This window comes from Gossypium raimondii, chromosome 2 (genome assembly GCF_025698545.1).
Source record: "Gossypium raimondii isolate GPD5lz chromosome 2, ASM2569854v1, whole genome shotgun sequence".
NCBI lineage: Eukaryota > Viridiplantae > Streptophyta > Magnoliopsida > Malvales > Malvaceae > Gossypium > Gossypium raimondii.
In genome coordinates, this window is record NC_068566.1 from 46,923,539 (window position 1) to 46,940,214 (window position 16,676).

A 16,676-nucleotide genomic window follows, 5' to 3' on the forward strand; every position below is an offset into this window, starting at 1 on the left:
ATATAGTTGTTTCCACTTTTCATTGAGATTATGAGGTGAAGTTAATTTTTTTTCAATAAATTGCACCAAGCATCCTCAAACTATGACTCACATTTTAAAATGGTTCTTAAACTTTAAAATGTTCTAGTTACATCCCTAACTTTGACGGTTATATCAATCAAGTCCTTTTGCTACTAAAACAATTAATTTCACCATTAAGTGACACTTTAGATCTTATGTGGCATAACTTAAAATTAAAAATTAAACTAAAATAAAAACAAACCTTGTATTGAGTGAATTGCACCAAAGTTTCACTGTTTTGCTTTTTTTTCTTTTAATTTTTTAACTTTAAGGTTTAATTTTTTAAAATTTTAAATTAACACAAGATTTTATGTGTCACTTAACGATGAAACTAACGGTTTTAGAAATGAAACGCTTTGATTGATATAACTTTAAAGTTTGAAGATGTAATTAAAATATTTTAAAATTTAAAAGAATGTGAGTCATTGTTTGAAAATGTTTGGTGCAATTTACCTCTTCTTATTGTTCTTTGATCATACAAAGACTACACAAAATTTTAGTCAATCATGTAACATGTACAATCAATAATAAATTTTAAAAATTGCATTTCACTTTAACAATCATTATAAAAGTTTTATAAAAGAAACCCATTTATACCAAATTAAAATAGAAAGATTAAATTTCAATTTCCAGTATAGTAGGAGGGCTAAAACCATGATTAGACCTTTTATTTTATTTTAAAGAATCACCTAAAGAGCACAATTGAACCTTGGGCTAATGAACATCTTTCACAATAACCATATATAAGCTTGACAAAAAAAAAAAAAAAAAAAACTATGCTTGAACATTGAGTTTACAAGGATCAAATTACTTGGAAGTTAAAAAGGAAATCTACATTTCTTTTATTCCCTCAATCTATGGAAATATAAAGCACACATAATCTGCATTAGGAAATTGCCTCAACGTTTCTGCTGTGAATCCACCATCTCTGGGGATCTGCAAGAGTATAACTGTTTGTTACCACAACGATAGATATACCTGATTAAAAATTGATACAAGTGTTTTAAATATGTTCAACATCAGATTCAAGCTAACATTTAACACCTAAATCAACATCAAATTCAAGCTAACATTTAACACCTAAATTAACACCAATATGATATTGATACTTTCGAGAATACGAATTTGAAGTCTAGGACCAATTTAAAATCGATGAAAGTACCTAAGAAATCCTTGTATCATAAAGACTATATCAAATTAGTCCTATTATTAAATGGATCAATTTAGCTCTGTATTATTAAAAATAATCAAATAGGGGCTAAATTGGAATAGAACTAATATTTTAAATTCTTTTATGGTTCTTTAAATGAAATCTTTTGTTTGTAATTAAATTGCAATTGAGAAAAATAATTTTCAAGATATTTTTATATAGTAAATGTTAATTCTATTACAATTTGGACTTAATTGATTTTTTTTAATAGTATAGGGACTAAATTGATCCAGTCCCCATAATACAGAGACCTCCTACGTACTTTAACCATTTAAAATTTGTGCCATAGCTCGGGAAGACATTGGCTAGTAGATTGGACAAAACTAGAACATTGAAAATGAATGTTCTTTTATTTCCATTATTAGACTGCTTCAAAAGAAAGGGAACTTACAGCTAGTCAAGATTCCATAAACCGAATTCAGGAGCAAGATCTTGCAGGATATCATTTGGTGGCTGGCCACATTCTTGCATTTTCTGCATGAGGTCAACGATCCAGGTGAAGTTACGAGGATCATTTTCATAAACTCCATTAAGTTCCTTTATCAGCTCGTATTGGAGGGAGTATCGTTCGTGTTCTTCTTTGCTCAAACTGGTTTTGTGCTCATCTAACCACTGTGGGTATCTTTCTTCGATTTCCTTCATCGGTCCATGAAGAATCTCTTTGGAAAAAAGTTTTTGCATCACAGTCTCTACAATCGATTCCATGTCCTGGTCAAAATGAAGGAATAATTAAGAACGTATTCCCTAGCATGTGCTACTAATGAAACCTAAAACCTGTCTCAATTGATAACACACTAAAACAGGCTAACAATGTATTTTAAAGCAAAACATTAACGTGCATATATTTAACCTGTCGGGAAAAAAACCCGAGCCTCAAACTCAAACCCAAACCCAAAATGACTAGAACCTAAAATTGACCCAAACCCAAAATGATCGGACTAGAAATTGACACGGAATCAAAATGATCGGTAAATTTTAAAACCTGAATTGATCTGATCAAAAACTAACCCCATCCCCCCAACAAGTTTGAAAGTTTGAGATGGAACTAAAGTAGAAAAAGGTTAATGGATGAAAATACCGGAAATGTGAAATTACACCTACAGCAAAAATCTGAATTATAATTGCGATAAACAAGGCCTTGAAAGGAAAAAAGAAAACATTCAAGTAAATATACCTGAGACCCGGCAAGCTCCTCAAACTGCTTGAACCAATCCTCCATCATTGCATCCTTACTGAGATCATATCCGCCAAGTTTCGACATTGGTGCCAATCCTTTTACAGCTTCTCTGGTCTGTTCTCTCAGTTTATGAAGAGCTTCTGCAATATGAGACTCCCTTGAAAACCTTTTGCTTTCCCTTTTTCTTGCACTTCAAGTCAGGTAATCCAATTCCTAACCTTTGAAAACTAGGCAAAGTATCAGATTCTTGCTTTTCTCTTCATCATCTCCTCCTGCACACCAAATATAAAGTTACATATTTGGCAGAAATTTCACAAACACTAAAATATATAGCTTTTGAGGGGGGAAATAGAAGAAATGGATTTTAGCTTGGGGGAAAAAATTGGACTTGAATCAAAAAGGGATATTGAGAGAAAAATAAAAAAAATATAGGATAAATATGTAGACATATAAAAGTACATGTAAAGAGACCTTTGAGGACGAGGGGTAAGGTTGAGATTCTGGAAATCATCCAAAGCATCTGAGATAAAAAGGGTTCAAACTTCAGAGGTTTAAGAAAAACAATTAAAACAAAGATTAAAGACAGAGAATCATAGTACCATGAAGTAGGTCTATATATCATCAGGTTGAGCTCAAGCAGCCTTCATTTGCCTTAAGGTCAGAAATTATCACCAGTAACTTCAAGTGAAAATCCAGGAAGTTGAGAAGCATGTTGCAAAGATTGAGCGACCAACAGGAATAGTCTGCTTCCTGGTCGCCAAGGATACCAACGAAATTCTAAACTCATGGAAAACCTTGTTGATATTGTTGAGAAGAGTCACCACCAAATACACAAAAAAAACATGGTTCACAAGCTGCTCTGACATTGTGAAAATGATATTCAGTGATTGCAGGCGGTTACCTCTCTATTCCACTTAATCTTTATCTTGGCATCAAATTTACATTCCTTTAAAATGATGGCTTTTCGAATTTCATGTGCGCAGGTTGGCCTACTTGAACTGTGTTTCTCAAAGCAAGAGGTTGACTGTGTTGGGTGCCTTCATTCTGGCTTTAGTCGCTCGGTAAACTGAAATTTAGATATAAAAACTATAGAAAACCTATATAGCAGGTGGAGTAAAAACATTGAACTATACTTGGTTATTTGTATTGTTAAATCTTGATCATTATTTACCAATTCGGCTGTGAATGAATCTTTTTTGAGCTTTTTTTGCATTGTTTTTGTACTTTTGCTTCATTTTCCCTTTCTGATTCACTTCAACAAGCTAAATTCAAATAAAGGGTGGTTCATTGTTACTAAGGTTACAACTAGCTAGAGATAACAATAAAACTCGGGTTTTGGGACAGGTACATTAGCTTATACTTAAGCATTTCAATGATGCAGCTCCTACCATTTCATTAAGAAGCTCTAGTAAAATAACAATAAAAATTGGCTCAATAATGTTAACATTACCTGAAGAATGCAAAAGAATGAAAGTAATAGAAACATAAAAGATACGTTGCATACCTAGTAAACGTTCATATTCACTGTGGAACTTCCTCTTTATTGTTTGACAATCTTCACAATGCCTGCCTTATCTCATAAGTTGGTTGATCTTCTTCAGTCACTGCCAATAGAGTCACTAACTTGACTACTGTTAATGAATCAGCAGAAAATCCTTTATCTACCATTTCATGAAGAATTTTCATAGCTTTAGACATGTCATTTCTTTGAAGGAAACCCCGAATTGTAATATTGTAAGAGATGTTATTTGGAAAACAATCATCTTCTTCCATCTTCCTGAAAAGATCATATGCTTTTTCAGGTAGTCCTTCATTGCAAAGTCCCTTGATCATTATGTTATATGTCGGCAGACTAGGCTTTAAACCAATAGCAAAGACGTGTGAAAAGAGTCTTGTTGCAGCTTCGAAATGCTTGGCTTCGATCAAGCCATCAAGTAGGATATTATAGTGGAAAATATAGGGTTCTAACTCATTGTTTTGCACTGCATGAAATAGTTCTAATGCCACATCAATTTGACCACGTTTGCATAAACCATCTAGCAAAACTGAGTAAGTAATATGATTTGGAACTTGACCACAAGCACGCATATTCTCGAAGAGTTCTTCTGCATCTGAAAGCCTCCCTACTTGGAACATGCAACGCATAAGACTAGTGTACGTAGCAACGTCGGGAGCCGGTCCTTTCTGAGTCATTTCATGAAAGAGCTTTAGCGCTTCCTCTATCTTGTTAGTTTTACAATATCCATTGATCATGATATTGTAACTAAATACATTACGTTCACATCCAAGGTTAACCATCGAATCAAAAACCTTTCTAGCCTCATCCAATTCACCCTGCAAACAATACATGTTTATCAATTCACTATACGTAATAACATTAGGCCAAACCCCTTTACGAGTCATCATTGCAACCACACCTAAAGCCTCAGAAATTTTCCCTTCTTTACAAAATCCACCAACCAATATATTAAAAGTCACAACATTCAGTTTCAAATCGTTACTCTCCATTTCATTGAGTAATCTCTTCACCTCACTCCAATTTCCCAAACTACACATCGCTCGAATTAACGAACTGTAAGTAACAACATCCAGTTGAATACCTTTGCCCTTCATTTCATCCACAATGTCCAAAGCCTCTGATATATACTTAGTCTTAAAAAGGCAATCTATAACAGATGTATACGCCACTAAATCAAGCCTGAAACCCCTTTCTTTCATCTCCCTCAACATTCTAACAGCGCCATCGCTATTACCCATTTTACAATATCCATTAACCATTATCGTATATAAATACAAATCCGGTCGAAACCCCATTAAAACCATCTCATCAAACAACTTACCAGCTTGACCAACTTTACCTTGAGTACAAAACCCTTTAATCAAAGTAGAGTAAGTAACTAAATTCAATCTATAACCAAGCTTCAACATTTTCCCTAAAACCGAAAACCCGAAACTGACACAATTCGAAAGACAGAAACAATTCATCAAAATATTAAGAGTATAAACATCATGTCTTATCCCCAACAATTCCATTTGTTTACAAAGAGAAACAACAATGGCATAATGTTTCATTCCCACAATAGAACCTAATAGTTTGTTGAATTCAACAATACATGGCTTGGGAGAAGCATGGGTCATTTTATTAAACAAAGTAAGGGCATCAACAATGTTATGAAACTCATACTTTTTTCTATTTCCTTTCTCGGATGAATTTGTGGTGCTGTATACGCCATTAAAAGAAGAAGAGGAGGAGGAGGAGGAGGAGTTGGTTTTTATATGAAGAAGTGAATAATGGTTACCGATTTGATGAAAACGAGGAAGAACAGTTTTGTGCAGCTTCCACTTCATTATCATGGAGGGGATTTTGCGGCTACCAATTTGAGGGTCGGCAGCTTTTGGCTTTTGGGGGGGGGGTGATAGTGGTTTGGTTCCTGAACTTTTGAATAAGCCCCTAAACTATTTTTAAATTCAGCTCCAAATTCCAAATTTTTCTATTGGCTAAAATTTTGGAAAAGCCCCTAAACTATGGTACTTTATTTATGTAAGTCCCTATTTAATTTTTAACCCTAATAAGCCTATATAAGTTAACTTTTTAATTTGTGAGCGTAAAATTAGATATTAGTTAAAATTAAGGATTCTTCGGAATTCTTTTAGGTAATGATTAAATAATTTTTTTACATAGTAAATTATATTATTATTATGAAGATATTTTTATATTTTTAAAATTTAACTTAATCATTGTTTTACAAAATAAACTATATTATTATGGGGATATTTTTATTCTTTGGGATAAATCTCAAAATTATACACAAATTTTGATTTAATTTACAATTATATACATGAACTTTAATTTGGTGTAGTTATACACATGAAACTTTAATTATAATTTAAATGTATACTTAAAACTTTAATTTTGATTTAACCATATACATTTAGAGAAATAAATACATCAATTTATTTTTATATTGGATAAATATAATTATTTATGTATTTAATATATAAACATAAAATGATGTTACATCAATAATTGTGTTAATAATTTACAAAATTGGGTAAAATCAAAATTTCATGTGTACAATTGTACATTAAATCCTAATTCATATATAGTTTCGAATATACCCTTATCCATTTATATCTTTTAAAAATTATATTTTTACATCTTTTATATAAAAATTTGAAGAAGAATACACACATTTCATTTCATTTATCACAAAATTTCAAAAAGTAATGCTTCTTATATTTTATTTTTGAATATTCTTTGACCAATAGTGTTAATGTACTAAAAAAGGCTTATTCCAAGAAGTATGTACATTGAAGTTATTTTTGGTTGTAAAATAAAATCCATGTATGGGTAGCATTTTGATATTTAAAACTATATAATATAATATAATATTTGTGTCATATTGCTTTGTCCTCAACACAATATTTCCATTCTTCAACAAATGAACAAATGCTGTACAAATGATGCCTACTCTAAGGCATTTGTTTCTTTTTAGTAACCAAAAACAAATATAAATATCCAGCCGTAAATACATGTAAAAAATAACCCCTATTAATACAATTAAATAAGACTCCATTTGATTGATTTCATGCTTTTGTTTCTTTTGCTATCTGTTTCTTGTTTCCCTTTCTATCCAAAAATTTACCAACCAAATGAAACCTAAGAAAATTACCTCAAAAATATCAAAATACAAATGCTGAAAAAGGGGGACGGTAAAGAGGGTTAAAAAGTTAATACTGGTGCATGCTGCCATTGTTGTATATGCTCGGAAATATCGTATTCAGATCCAAGGAACAAAACTTTTTGATATTTACATCGTCGACGAATCTTCAGGTCAAAGTTCCACCTCATGTAGTTGTTCATCTCCAAAACTACCATTAGCTGGACCAGGCATGAACAATGGTGGAGGTTTTCCCGGTGCTTCTCCTGAAGGTCTTATTTCGGGTTTACTAGGAGGACTTAATGGATCATCAAAGTTGCCTCCACTCCACGAGACTGTTCGTCGTGAGTGTGGTGATGGATAGGCATTGGCATTTGTCGTAAAGACTTCTTGAGGGATGTTATCCATGCTTGGGAACCTTGGCCTAGTCACCGCCGGCAGAGGTCTGGGAGATTGACAAAAGTCATTGACACTAGAAGTGGAAGTGGGAGTGCTGGGATTATTGTTAGTAGCATTCTCTTCTTGTGCATTTTCAGTAATTGCCTCCATTGATTGTTCGCTCATTGTTGTTGATATGGGCATGGGAATAAAGAACTTTGCATTTGCGGCAGCAGCAGGTTTAACGGAGGAAACAGCAGGTGACTGAAATAAATTCGCTTGGCCACCACCTCCTTTGTTGAAAGTGTCCACGTACCTGTCGAGAGATCATAATGGCATAGGGAAATCAAACGAAAAACGTAAATATTAGCCAGGTCTATTGAAATACTGCATTTACTACCTTATCATACTTTTGACATCCATTTCCCTTTTAGCCTATTTTCCACCAAGTTTGTTCCATAGCATCATTCAAATGAAATAATGGGCATTGCTAAAAAGTAAAACTTTAGAAGTACCTTGCTCGAACACCCATCCGTCCACGAGCTGAGAATTGATTGGAGCTTGTAGGAATGGGAGGGATCCCAGAAGCATGTTCTATTGGGGTTGGATTTCGGAATTTTGGGCTTCCATTAGGGGGAGAACTTTCACTCTTCAATGCAGAGTTCAAGTTGTAATCAGATGTTCCATTCTGGAATGAAGCAGTGGTTGGAGGTGGTGGCAAGGCTGGTTCTTTGGCCAGAGGTTCAGCGCCTTCCTCCACCCATCTCTTAAGTTTTTCATCATAGTAGAATTTGTTCTTTTCACCCAGCTTAGCCTTCAGATAACGATGCAAATTAAATTAAATCAAACAATTTATATATCAGGAGTGGTTATCCATCTAGTTTGACAGTAGGTAAAAGGAATTACCTGTTTATCAGGGCGAGGTCTTAAGACTAACCCAAAAGTTTTCTGGAAAAGCTGTGAGCCAAAACTAAAACGAGAAAAGCGAGATGCCCCTGGTGAGACTGATTGTTTGCCTTGTTCATTGGATGGTCCTGTTTCCTTTGATGAATCAACCTGATCCCATTAAATATCAATAAGATGCACAAGCAGCTAATAGCAAATATATTTTCAAGTGAAGGTAGCTGTAAACCTGTCTTGTTGTTCTGCCAATGTCTGGTTCTGAAACACTTCTATTATGCATTGTCATTTTACCATCAGCCCCCCTACCCTCCCAATCATTTATAGGTTCCATTGAAGATGAGGGCATCAAAGATGACATAGCCATTGTTGATTGGCTAGCTGAGACTCTTGGCCCGGTTTGTTGGTTGAAATGGTCATTACCTTGAGAATTTCCATTTGATGCTGATGTAGGAGGTGGTGGTAGACCCCCCACAACTCGATGCGCAGTGCTATCAAAAAAGTTTAGCAACTTACCAACTAATTTTACTGGAGCCAAGTTCGTAGCATATCCCCCCTGCAAAAGCAAAGCCCAATATGAACAGAGAGAAGATATTGATGAGAAGGCGTAAACTGAGAAGCTAAAACTTACCTGTTGATGGATTCTTATCCTCTCTTCAAGAGATAAAACTAAATGTTTCCAAGTTTCTACCTCAGGCACTCGACTAGTTTTCAGAGATTTTAATACGGCTTGACAGTACCTGAACTAGCCTTGTTATGTTAACAAATTGAATGAAATGTATGTTCAGAAATCAAATGCAAACAACTTAAACATGCTTACTTTAATGAATCTGAAACTTTTCCAACTTCAGCCAGCATGTGCGCATAAATAAGTTTGTATGGCTGAAATGGTAGCAAGACAAACTGAGAGTTCCCCAGCACCTTTGAATATTCATATAACTCTGTCCTCTGTGAAATAAACAAGAACAGAAATTTTGAAAGGCATAAGTGACAGGGTGATGTCTTAAAAATTACACACTAAAAATTGAGAACCTTGCCCATCTGAAAAGCTGGGTTTTGGCATTATATACAATCAGTTACAAGAGATGGCTTTACCATAGAATTAAAAAATTATACAAATTTCACGAAGAGAGAGAGATGCAGAGAATGCACACTGAAGATTGATATTCCATTTACATTTCCCCAACTAGGAAAAAACATCCTCAACTACACAGAGTAAAACAGTCATAAAAGGGAGGGGGGGGGGATAAACTCTAGTAAACATGCTAAAGTACCAATACCATGCTTAACATATAGTTAATAACACAATGATTAAGGACCAAAAAAACTTGAGGAGCACCTGGATAGCCTCTGGACTAGCATAGGTTCGGGGAAACTTCCAGTGGTCTGCTCCAATAAGACAAAGTCTAGCACTACCTGAATATGACTCAAAGTTTGCTTCCGCAACTAAATAACAGACGTGTGCTGCCGTTATCTGGATTAGAACTCTCGAGTAAGAGGCATTTTATAAACATTAAGGATAAATAAATATGTAAGTGTGCTATCCAAAAGTGAGAAAATGAGGCTAGAATGGACAATAATGTACCTCACTCCTTTCCTTCCACAGGCAATCTCCAAGATGGATAATTACAAGCTCATCATCTTTGGTTCTATTTGCAGTTATTACGGCCAAATTCTCTTCCCAATCATCAAGCATTAAATTAGTCCTTACCTGCCCATAAAAAAGGAGAAGCAAGGGAATTCAGCTGCTTACAGGTTACAGCAAAAGTAGTCCTATTACTTTGACTTCAAACATATGGACGTCACATGAGAAGAAACATGTGGTAAAATGAAATTTGAGATGAAACAAAATTAACAGGCAGTGGCTGAATGAAGCATGAATTCTCCACAACTAACTTACACTTCTTCCCAATAGCATTGCATGATCATTCCAAAAAGGTATACAAAGAACAGAAGCATCAGAAGTATGTGTAAAACAATCCCTTTAACCTATGTCGTTCTTCTTGTGGGTAACCACTTCACCGCACGGGCATATTTTTTTCTTAAGTCTTTTATTGAAGAATCAAAAAACAATCAGATCATTTATTTGTCTTAATACCTCTTTGGTAGAAAATTTTCCTCCCTGAAAAATAACCAATTAGAATTAAATTCCATGCACCAATATATTACCTCTGCATGCTGTTGAGACAAATCCATGCCATCAATTGTGGAGCCTGTGGAAAAAACATCTGCCGGTTGCCCTGCAATTAGCAGGCATAATGTCCGTAAAGGAGACCCTGCTACCAGCTGATGAAGTGCCATTTGCTTAATAGTATCAATGTAGAACTACAATGACCCAAAGTCACCGCCAAGAACCAATGGTAAAAAAGAGAGATTGCAGCTTCAGTCAAACCTTCCTCAACATGAAAATAAGAATATGTCACAGACAATTTAATGAACAAAAAAACAAACCTGTTCACCAACTTGTGACGCGAGAACAAGTGCAGGTCCCCACAACTGACCCTCTTGTGCACGCTGTAGAGCCTCTTTCTTTCTACCAGAAACCAGAAGATTCTGCACCTCAATTGCGGTTGCCTATAACATATATTAAAAATAACTGAGAAAATAAGACAAAGCAGTTTGTAATGATAAAAAGAGTGAAGTATAGTTGATGGCATACCCGAACTTGTCCTTCAGAAGGCAATAGCTGCAAGCAGTGGCTAAGAGCACCATAAGATGCGTCCTTCCTCTTTGCAGATGCAAAGAGTTTAGCAACTGCTGATTCTGGAGTATCAGTCTCCTATAAATGGGTGCATGCCAATAAGAATGAAATACAATATAACACGCAAAAGAAAGCAGAGAAGAACAAAAACAGTCTGACTTTTAAGGAATAGCTATTTCTTGAGTTGTATGCAAGAAAGCCTAAGACCATTAGATTGAATGAAAAGAAAAAGGACAAGCATCTTTACAAGATACAATTAAAGCGAAAATGAAAACTTTTAAGGCAAGTGAAACCTCATTGTTAATAAAAAAAGAAGGTTAAAATTACAATAAAAGCATTTACCTTCAATAGAGTGTCAGAGCCAAAAGGAGACCGAAGTTTTCCATAATGCTGACAAGCTATTTTGAGCAATGAGAGAAGCATTCTCATATTTTCACCTTTTCCGTAGTCCATGTTAGGGGATTCACAGCTGGCAATTCGGTCATCAATCCATTTGCTCAAGTCTTTATTGCTTACATTTCCACCAACCAATGGACCAGGGAAGGATTGTTGGCACAGAGTATTAAAATAATCACAGGCTGCTGGTGCAGCAGCAGAAACACTTGTGTTTGAATTGACAACTTCCAACATATTGAGAACAGAAATATAGGCTCCCACAGAATCCTTCAAATAAACATAATCATACAACATTAGCAGTTAGAATAATTAATATTTACAGCAAGAGCATCATGTTTGGTACTTAAAACTCAATAAGGGATCCCCTGGCTACAAAACCATGCTTTAGACCCTCAATCAAGAAAGATATATTTTCTGGAAACTAGAACAAGAGACACAACTTCATACTATTTCTTACTTCCATCAGCTTCTACAAAATAAATTATATTATAAAGTAGTCTAACCTGGGTACCAAATGATGAGTTTTGCAGAGGACTACCATCCTTCATTATAATGAGTTTTCCACCAAACCCAAAACTAACAAGTGCATGTGGAGGACGGCCAGCAGACGATCTCCCTGTGTTGGAAGCATAAGGAAACGGCTGGCTACTCTGAAGCGGCTGCGGGGCAACATTAACAGATTTTTGGCTTCCATAGAAATCATTTGAGAAATTCACTTGCTCATTTTGGTTTAAATTTGTCTGGATAAACTGGTTGTTGAAGTTTTCACTAGGAAGAAAGCTTTGCAACCCAGTAACCCCATTGGCCTCAGTATGAACCTGATTAGCACTATTGACAGACTGAGCTTCCTGCAGAGAATTATAGGATGACTGGAAGTTACTTGCATTGTTGTTCACAGGCATATTCAAACCAAAAGATGTATCTGATTGCTTGTTTGCATCAAAGCTTGAAAGTGCCCCACTATTGGCAGCAGTCCCAGGCTGCCACATATTGAAACCTTGACTTTTATAAGTACCATAGGAGTCACTCCAATTATGATGTCCACCAGGGCTTCCAAGGCCTAGTGACCCATAATTATCACCTTGTCCATGTTCACCATACATACTAGAACTATCAGTTTGAGAATTCTGAACAGTAGAAGCAAATCCATTTTGATTTTGCTGACCATCATCTTGAACAGTTGACTGAACAGAGGCATTATAGCTGTCAAGTGCAAACCATTGTTGAGCAATTAAATCGTAGTAATAACCAGGGTATTGAGGGTCAAAAATCATATGTTCTGGATAACCATTATTCACTTGTGAAACCTGATTCCAATCTGCCACATTCTCCATGGCACCATGCTCTAAGGTTGTCATAGTCCCCGCAAAAGACTGAACCGTCTGTTGCAAATAAGAAGCCTCCGCTTTCACATCTGTGTTCCAACTGCCATCACCACCTGAACCGTCCACGTGATACCACTGCCCTGAATTTGCATCATACTTCCACCCTGGATACATTTTCTCCCAATAGTCAATGCTATACAAATCTTGCTCATTTCCATTATTTGCAGCAGAAGCTTCATAAACTTGATCATGGCTGCCATCATGATACTGCTGGTAAGTACTAGCTGAATTATGATCTACAAAACTCGTTTTTGCAATTTCACCTGCTTCAGAAGGGAAAACCCCTATGGGATTCTCCCCTAAATCACTGAAAAAATCGGAATAATGACCGAACCCATGCACCCCATTCTCGTTAGAATCAGCAAAAAGTGAATTCCATCCTACTTCCTTAACCCCAGAATTCTTAGATCCAACATTCTCACCTAAATCCTGATTGAATCCAGCCTCCGACAGTTCTCCTTCTAGGAGATGATCAGACGTTTCGACCACACTATTATCAAACCCCAATGAATCATTTGGCTCATTAACTACGGGTACATTGGCCTGTGCTGGACCTGTATCCACAGGATCTTTTTCCTTTACAGCATGACTATCAACCTCTTCATCGCCGGAATCTTCTCCCATTGATAAATTGGAAAAGCCTTTAGTATCATCGGAATCAATACCCTCCGTGAATTTAGGAACAGTGGGACCCATACTGTCATCATCATCATCATCTACTAACTTATCAAAAAAATCTTCATCCGTGTGATCCTCCACCTGGAATGGAGGATTCGAAGCCATCGAACCAAATTGAAAGAAAAAAAAAAACGCTAACGAGCTAAAATGCCAAAGAAAACCCTAACGATCTAATAACAAAATCAAAATAAACAAACAAACAAAAAAGGCTTTAATATAAAGAAAAAAATTAACGAAAAGTGTAATTATAAAGAAATATCTTCGCAATTCGAGCTGGAAACTGTTATGTAGGCATCGAGATCCAATTGCTAAACGCCTCAATCAGATGATAATACATCCGAAACGAACCAGCAAGATCTAGGGATTTTGAGATCCCTGCAATCCTAATACAATAAAATTCAACTTCAAATTACAAAAAAGAACCGAATAAATAAATAAATTGAAACAAAAACTTAACGCATTAAATTCAAAAACAATAAGAGAAACCTAATGAATATTAAAAATAATCAAATCGAAATACAACATATTAAACTACTTACAAATTCAGGCGAAAACATGTGTAGTTACAACAAAAAAATTTAAAAGGGAAGAGAAAATAGAAAGCTCGATTTCGTATCAGCCAAAGCCAAAGAGAGAAAACGTTGTTTTTGTTTTTTTTGTTTTTGTAGGAAACTATTTTTTTCCTGTTTTTGTTTTTTTTTTCTTTTTCTTTTTTCAGATGTGGAGTGTGTTAATTATTATTGGGGTAACTGCACGAAGATCCTCAATTTATGGATTAAATTGTTAAATTGATCTTTAATTTCAATAGGTTTCAATTGGATCCTCAAAGTCAAGTGTTGTTCCAATCAGACCCTTGCATATAAGGGTGAGCAAAAGTCAGTTAAAACCGACTTAATTGACTTGTTTGGTTTTTCTGTTTTGATTAAGATGTTTATATTGGTTATATCGATTAAGGTCTCGATTAGAATGATTAAGTTGATCGATTATCAATTTATTGAAATTCATAATCGAATCAACCAATTTAATCAAATTAATATATTTATAATATATAATTTTTTTAATTTATTTTAAATAAGAGGGGAGGAAAAATCGGTTAATCAACTGAAAACGATTAAAACCAAGAAAGGTCCATTAATTATTTATGAGAAAACCAACAGAATCAACCAAAATTGTATGGATTGATAAATAAATTTTCACACTTTAGATCCAAGCCAACATTTAATATAAAATTTGAAGGCTAGACCAAAAGGAAAACCTAATTAGAAAATATTTTAAATTAAGGATTCAATTGGAATATTTTGAAATTTAAAGACTACTTTAAAATTTAACTCATAATTTGAGACTTTTGATGCAATTAATCCAATTAACGTTTTTATGCAATTGCCCAAATTAAGTAAAAAAAAAAACAAACTTGCGAGCCAAATGCCCGAGTCTACTCTCTATACGTAAACTGTAAATTTTGTAAAAATAAAATAAAAATAAAATGATTATAATTGTAACAAAAGACATTTTATTTTATCCAATAAAAAATAATATTGTTTGAATTGGCATAAAAATATTTAAGATTATAATTTTATTCTAGTAATTAATTTTTGTTATTAAAGTGATCTTGCATTGCTTTAAAAATAAAAAAATAAAATTAAAGCTTTTTAACTATTTTTATTTTTTATATAAAATTTTCAACTACTATTTCTTCGAATCATTTAAAAGTATCAATGCATCTTAATTTAATAATTTAATAATTTAATAATTTATTTAATGATATATAAATACAAATGATTAATTTATTTATGATGATAAATTCTGATTATTAATTTCAAAAACAGCTTTTTAATTAGTTGAGTTGAGTTGGGACATCATAATTTTTCTAGCCATCCAATTTTGTGGAGAAAATATAGGGACAATTTTCACCCACACCCTTGAAACTTGATCCTAATTAATCTCTAGTCCACAAAATTGTTAAGCTATGTTAACAGAAATTATAGAATTATTAGGAAAACCATACACTTGTAACCTTCAAACCTTAATAACTTATAGTAAGTACAATTTTGATAAATTGTTCTAAAAATTAATAAACCAAATTTAAATACAGTTTTTTTCAAATCGGTTTTTTTAAATTAAATATTGTGTATTGATCGAACGGAATATTATCGCTTAAAATTAGGTAAAAGTATTGTGGAAACCCTTTGTACTAAAAGTTAGATTGCATTTTATTTTCTTTAGTAAAAAATTAGGTAAATTAATTCTTGCATGTTATATCAATGAGCAAATTGAACATTTTTATTAAAAATTTCAATTATTTTTACTTTTAAAAACTGGTGGCGGGTAGAAGAACCAAGACAATTACACGTATACTTATCCATGGGCCGAGAAGGCCCACCTAAAAAGTGAGAGAGTTTGAGTAAAAATATATGGCCCAAAAATAGGATTGGACAAAAAATAATGCCCGTTTTCTAAACGGGTCAGGCCTCAAGGTAAACTTTTTTTAGCCCAGACCCGAATTTGCAAAAAAATGAATTGTTGCTTTTTTTTTTACTGTTTTTCATTGTTTTGCTATCATTTCGCTATTATATTATTACTATTTTGTTGTTATTGTTTGCGTATTGTATAACTTTTATTTTATTATTAATTTTGTTACTATTTTAGAGATATTTGTTTGCTAAGTTGTACTTATCTTAGTGTTATTTAAGTTTTTTTTTTAAATTTCTTTCCCATTTATTGGGAAACATTTATTTTAATATTTTTATTATATTCGATGTGTTATATTTTTTAATTTATTTTTATATAAAAAATTTAATATGAGCGGGTTGGGTCGGGTTTAGATTTTAGCATTTTTATCTCAATTGGACATGGGCAAAATTTTAGACTCATTTTTCAAGTCGAGTCAAGCCTGGGCCTAATTGTTTTACTTGGCTCGACTCATGGACAACTCCAGTTACACGTGATGTGTCATGTGTACCTTATTCTGACGTACAAAGACTAATTTTTAACAAAAAAATGGATGAAATCTTTAACAGAAGTCTAGTTTTCTCTTTAATCTAACATGTATAGACTAATTTGCCTATTTTTTAGTAGAAAGACAAAGTACAATCCAACTCTTAACACAACTACACAAGTACCTCCACAATGC

The 16,676-nt window shown here is 33.9% G+C and overlaps 3 protein-coding genes across 3 annotated transcripts; all 3 read right to left on the reverse strand.

Annotated features, from left to right (window-relative positions):
* Positions 1-824: 824 nt before the first annotated feature.
* On the reverse strand, positions 825-3,234 carry LOC105789252 (peroxisome biogenesis protein 19-2). The gene is given in 6 exon segments (XM_052623221.1): positions 825-996; positions 1,662-1,978; positions 2,445-2,609; positions 2,611-2,704; positions 2,907-2,967; positions 3,120-3,234. Coding segments are annotated over 6 exon segments (789 nt in total). The 3' UTR covers positions 825-959.
* Positions 3,235-3,523: 289 nt separating this feature from the next.
* LOC128031887 (pentatricopeptide repeat-containing protein At1g63330-like) lies at positions 3,524-5,854 on the reverse strand. The gene is made up of 2 exons (XM_052627695.1): positions 3,952-5,854; positions 3,524-3,709 (listed from the first exon to the last, which is right to left on the reverse strand). Exon 1 carries the CDS (start codon positions 5,799-5,801, stop codon positions 4,005-4,007), a length of 1,797 nt encoding a protein of 598 aa, XP_052483655.1. The 5' UTR covers positions 5,802-5,854; the 3' UTR covers positions 3,524-3,709; positions 3,952-4,004.
* A 1,145-nt stretch (positions 5,855-6,999) lies between these two features.
* On the reverse strand, positions 7,000-14,238 carry LOC105789250 (protein transport protein SEC16B homolog). Its single transcript, XM_012616555.2, has 14 exons — positions 14,086-14,238; positions 11,987-13,929; positions 11,430-11,750; positions 11,046-11,165; positions 10,838-10,960; positions 10,556-10,711; positions 9,972-10,097; positions 9,726-9,860; positions 9,207-9,334; positions 9,018-9,126; positions 8,619-8,942; positions 8,393-8,542; positions 8,002-8,300; positions 7,000-7,802 (listed from the first exon to the last, which is right to left on the reverse strand). The coding sequence occupies exons 2-14, from the start codon at positions 13,649-13,651 to the stop codon at positions 7,283-7,285; spliced, it is 4,176 nt and encodes a 1,391-aa protein (XP_012472009.1). The 5' UTR covers positions 13,652-13,929; positions 14,086-14,238; the 3' UTR covers positions 7,000-7,282.
* Positions 14,239-16,676: the final 2,438 nt, after the last annotated feature.

Bases quoted from the DNA above. Each gene is read 5' to 3' on its own strand.
- LOC128031887 (XM_052627695.1), bottom strand. From the start codon at position 5,801: ATGATAATGAAGTGGAAGCTGCACAAAACTGTTCTTCCTCGTTTTCAT.
- LOC105789250 (XM_012616555.2), bottom strand. From the start codon at position 13,651: ATGGCTTCGAATCCTCCATTCCAGGTGGAGGATCACACGGATGAAGAT. The intron at 10,712-10,837 runs GTTTGTTTTTTT...GGGTCATTGTAG, and splicing joins CGTCACAAGTTGGTGAACAG to TTCTACATTGATACTATTAA. The intron at 9,861-9,971 runs GTACATTATTGT...GTTCTAATCCAG, and splicing joins TGTGGAAGGAAAGGAGTGAG to ATAACGGCAGCACACGTCTG.